This window comes from Dipodomys ordii, unplaced genomic scaffold (genome assembly GCF_000151885.1).
Source record: "Dipodomys ordii isolate 6190 unplaced genomic scaffold, Dord_2.0 Scaffold18, whole genome shotgun sequence".
Classification (NCBI taxonomy): Eukaryota; Metazoa; Chordata; class Mammalia; order Rodentia; family Heteromyidae; genus Dipodomys; species Dipodomys ordii.
Genome location: NW_012267234.1, coordinates 6,852,627 through 6,856,366, shown reverse-complemented (window position 1 = coordinate 6,856,366; position 3,740 = coordinate 6,852,627). Strand labels below are relative to the sequence as shown.

General features: G+C 49.3%; 3 protein-coding genes across 3 annotated transcripts in view; all 3 read right to left on the bottom strand.

Moving 5' to 3' along the window:
* LOC105982904 (pyrethroid hydrolase Ces2e-like) overlaps positions 1-3,734 on the bottom strand; it is a gene marked incomplete at its 5' end in the record, with an annotated part of 4,525 nt that extends 791 nt beyond the window's left edge. Inside the window, 7 exons of the mRNA XM_013012638.1 lie at positions 285-365; positions 507-647; positions 942-1,040; positions 1,437-1,695; positions 1,778-1,911; positions 2,535-2,655; positions 3,592-3,734. Coding sequence (XP_012868092.1) covers positions 285-365; positions 507-647; positions 942-1,040; positions 1,437-1,695; positions 1,778-1,911; positions 2,535-2,655; positions 3,592-3,734 — 978 coding nt within the window. The remainder of the gene's footprint in view (positions 1-284; positions 366-506; positions 648-941; positions 1,041-1,436; positions 1,696-1,777; positions 1,912-2,534; positions 2,656-3,591) is intronic.
* Positions 1-3,740, bottom strand: part of LOC105983011 (cocaine esterase-like) — a 246,879-nt gene that overhangs the window by 138,413 nt on the left and 104,726 nt on the right. The gene's annotated exons all lie outside the window — the stretch shown is intronic.
* The window catches only part of LOC105983015 (pyrethroid hydrolase Ces2e-like), a 29,057-nt gene that overhangs the window by 21,754 nt on the left and 3,563 nt on the right, over positions 1-3,740 (bottom strand). The window lies entirely within an intron of this gene.

Below are 3,740 nucleotides of genomic sequence, written 5' to 3'. Positions count from 1 at the left end.
CTCGGTGTCCCCCATGTACTCTTCCATCAGCAGGTGGGCACACTCAGCAGGCAAGTTCTGTGCCAAGAGGATCAGAGAGAGTCAGGCTAGGCAGGAGTGCAGTGGCAGGGAGGGGGCAGCCTCTGGGAGAGGAGATAGGACTTGGAACGTAGTGTGGATAAAGCCAAGCTCTGGTGTAACCCTGCCACAAACACATTCATATATCATCCTGTAATCCTGAAGGTTACTGTGTGAACAATACCTTGTGGTTTCCCATCCATTGGTGCAGGTGTCCAGATCCTTACCATGTGTCCTACCATGTTCTGCATAACAGCTGGCAACGTGCTTTTATTTATTCCCTTTATGGTGTCAAGATGTCCCAGGACCTGAGTGGTGGGCAGAGAGTTTAAGAGTGGAATTGTGTGGTTACGAAAGTACTATATCCTGTCCCACCCTGTACCTCTTGCCACTCACACTCATAGCAGAAGAGCTCCCTAGACTACTAATGAGTTAGAACAAAGCCTTACCTTGGGGATGATCCAGGAATACTCATCAGTGTTGACACCTATGATACTAAGGACAGGGTGGAATTCTGCAGAGATGAGCATCTCCTTTGGATGCCTGGGTAGGAAGAAGCCATCCACCACTCCAGGGATGATCCTGAAGGTCTGAGAACGCATCAATGATCAGAATTTGAGATCACATACTACATATTTTCTAATACTACATTTTTTATTTCTACCCTATCGCAGTTCTTCCCAGTATTCTCTCCCATACACATCCCAAGACATCAAACACTTGAGTTAGCCTTGGACAGTTTTCATTTTATATCCAGGGTTACAAACCAGAGTCACTGGTTCAGAATGTTAGGACTAGGTGATTCACACCATATCTCCCTTTTTCCCTCAGGGAGCAGTGGGCAGGTTTCCCTGTCAGACCCTCACCCCACCATTCAGCATGACCTTGGTAATAGCCAGCATTTCCTCTTCACTCTTGGCCCGCAGGCAGCGCACCAGGGCCTCTGAGTCCACCTGCTCACAGGCAGACAGGTTGGCCACCGTCTGGAAGAAACCAGTCAGGGGCTGCCTTACTCACCATAGTAGCGAGAGAGATTTTCCCAGACCCAGATTGATGTAAGTCCCTCCAGATCTCTTAGGGTATAGTGTGTGGATTGCTGTAGATGTGAAATTGTTCCTACTTTCGTAAGGCTCAGAGACTTTGCCCAGAGGGTTCATCCGCTCTGAATGCATGGTTATGCCCACAGGGGACATTAGTAGACTTGCTTGTTACAGATGACCCTCAGCCTCTGTGGAGTCTACCCCTGAGCCCTCAGCAGTTCCCAAGAAGTTCCCATGTTAGCTCCATGGTCCTTTTGACCCACAAGCACAGTGAACCCAAAGCTCAGAGGGTGAGCAGAAATGCAGGGAGTCTAGACCAGGGCAACTGAGGGCACTCACTGAGCGGACTGCTTTAGAGGAGCTCGAGATAAGGACTGGCACCAGGGCCACCCCACTCTCCATGATGGCACGATGGAAGAGTCCTTGGGACATGGGGGACACGACATGTGAGGACACACTTGTGCCACCTGCAGACTGGCCAAAAATGGTGACACAGCCAGGGTTGCCTCCAAAGTGGGCGATATTCTGTTGGACCCAGCGTAGGGCGGCCACCTGGTCCAGGTAGCCCCAGTTGCCAGTGGCATACTGGTCTCCAGTGCTGCAAAGTGGCAGAGACAAGGGTCACAGGGCTGTCCTGGCTCTGCTTAGCATTCATTGCCCAACTCAATCCCCACACTCACCTGAAGAAGCCCAGGACTCCCAGGCGGTATTGGATAATAACCACCACCACATCCTCAGTGGCTGCCAGCCTGGATCCTTCATTGATAGAAGCCAAACCTGTAACCAGTGCACCACCATGGATCCACACCATCACCTGGGAAAGTCAATACAGCTCCATCCATCCCCACCTACGTCTGGTGTCCATTACACTGTCCATGGCTTTGGTTGTAGGCAATTGCCAACATAGAAAGTACCCCCTCAGGACCTCCTGAACCTGTCTTTGGGTGAAGCTTCAAGTTCAAACACTATGGTTGTGGTCTGTTCCACATTGATTCAGTCTGAATCAATGGCCACAAGCATGGAGTATTTGTTCCTAACTCTCTTGTCCACCTAACGTGGAAAGAATGGGGGGGGGCATTTCCCTGATTGTCTTACTTTAGTATGAGTCCAAAGAATCGCATCTTAGCATTGGCACAATAGATACCCCTCAAGTTGGGTGATCTCAAAGTTTAGCACTTAGGCTCTTCTATGAGTCTTCTAGGCTCAAGTTGTAAAGTGAGTTCTTGTTTGACTAAAGAACTAGGGCCTCTAACATCTGGAACCAGTTAGGACTCTGTGTCCCCTACCTTGGTGAATCACCCTTCCCGGTAAATGGTGTTTGGAACGTGATTGCATGAGGTTCCACACTACCTGAGATCCCAGGCTTTCTTTGTCACTACTAAGAGCCTTGCAGAAGAAATGTCCTCCCACCGAGGCCAGCCAAGTCCTGATACTCACAGGCAGGTTAGAGCCCTCCAGGGCACTGGCAGGTGAATAGATGTTGAGATAAAGGCAATCTTCAGACATAGAGATTGGTGGTATTGTGACATTGCCCATAGGATCAGAATTTTGCAAACACCTGGTTAAAATAGTAGACAATTATTCCATCATTTGTCTCAGGCTCAAAAATCTGACCTTAAAGGTAGATTTGTATCCAGCCACTGTGAACCCCTGCTGCACTGGTGCCCTGTTTATACAGAATCTTCTCTGATGCCTCTGCCAACCAATTTTCAGCTGGAGAGCTGAACATCCCAGCATGGAGCTCTAACTTCCCAGCATGGAGCTCTAACTTCCCTGAAGCCTTCATGTTCTTGTGAACATTAGATTTCTGTCCCTCTAGGCCTTGGAAATATGACTCATAGATTCTCCTAGCAACATCAGCTGCAAAGATTGATATTTACACTTTTTCTCTGTGCCAATTAAAGCCTGGCTGGGTTGCCACCACACCATTCATAATAATGAATGAAACTCAGTTACACAGGGTAGAGTGACTTTGCTGAAATCCAAATCCAGACCCTGAAGGAATCACATTCCTTCCACCCATCTCCAGTTGGAAGCACATGGGCTTTTCCTCAGCCAGTGGCACCTGGCTCTTTGGGTTGGCACAGTGACTGTGGAGCTTGGCTTCTCCAAGGAATCCCCACTGCTGCCCTCCTCAGGGAGCTGTAGTATCTGTGCTGAGCCAGGAGCTGTGTGTTATCCACACAACCCAGGTGAACCTGTCCCAGAAACGCCTTTCTAGATGGCAGAGAACAATTGGCATGATCCAAGTCATGGCACAAGTATAGCTTTGTGCTATAGCACCTGGTACTAGCACTGTTCATATGCAAAGCCAGAAAAATGAGCCTAGAAAGTTGCTCCACAGAATGTATCTTAGGAAATTTATTGGAAAATTTGGCATGGGAAGTTCCACAATGCAGAAGGAAATGGACTGTGGGGTTTACATGGGAGCAACACTGAGCCCTGGCTGGGGTGCCCATCCCACCACAGAGATTCTCACCACACAAGAACTTACATGGCTGGGTAGGAGGTGGCATCCCTCACACCACTCCAAGGTTCAGGGGGCTCAGGAGGGGCAAACCGCAGTGGTCCTACAGGTGGCTTGGCAAAGGGAATGCCCAGGAAGGTGTGCACTCCCACATTGCTATCCTTCACATGGATGAG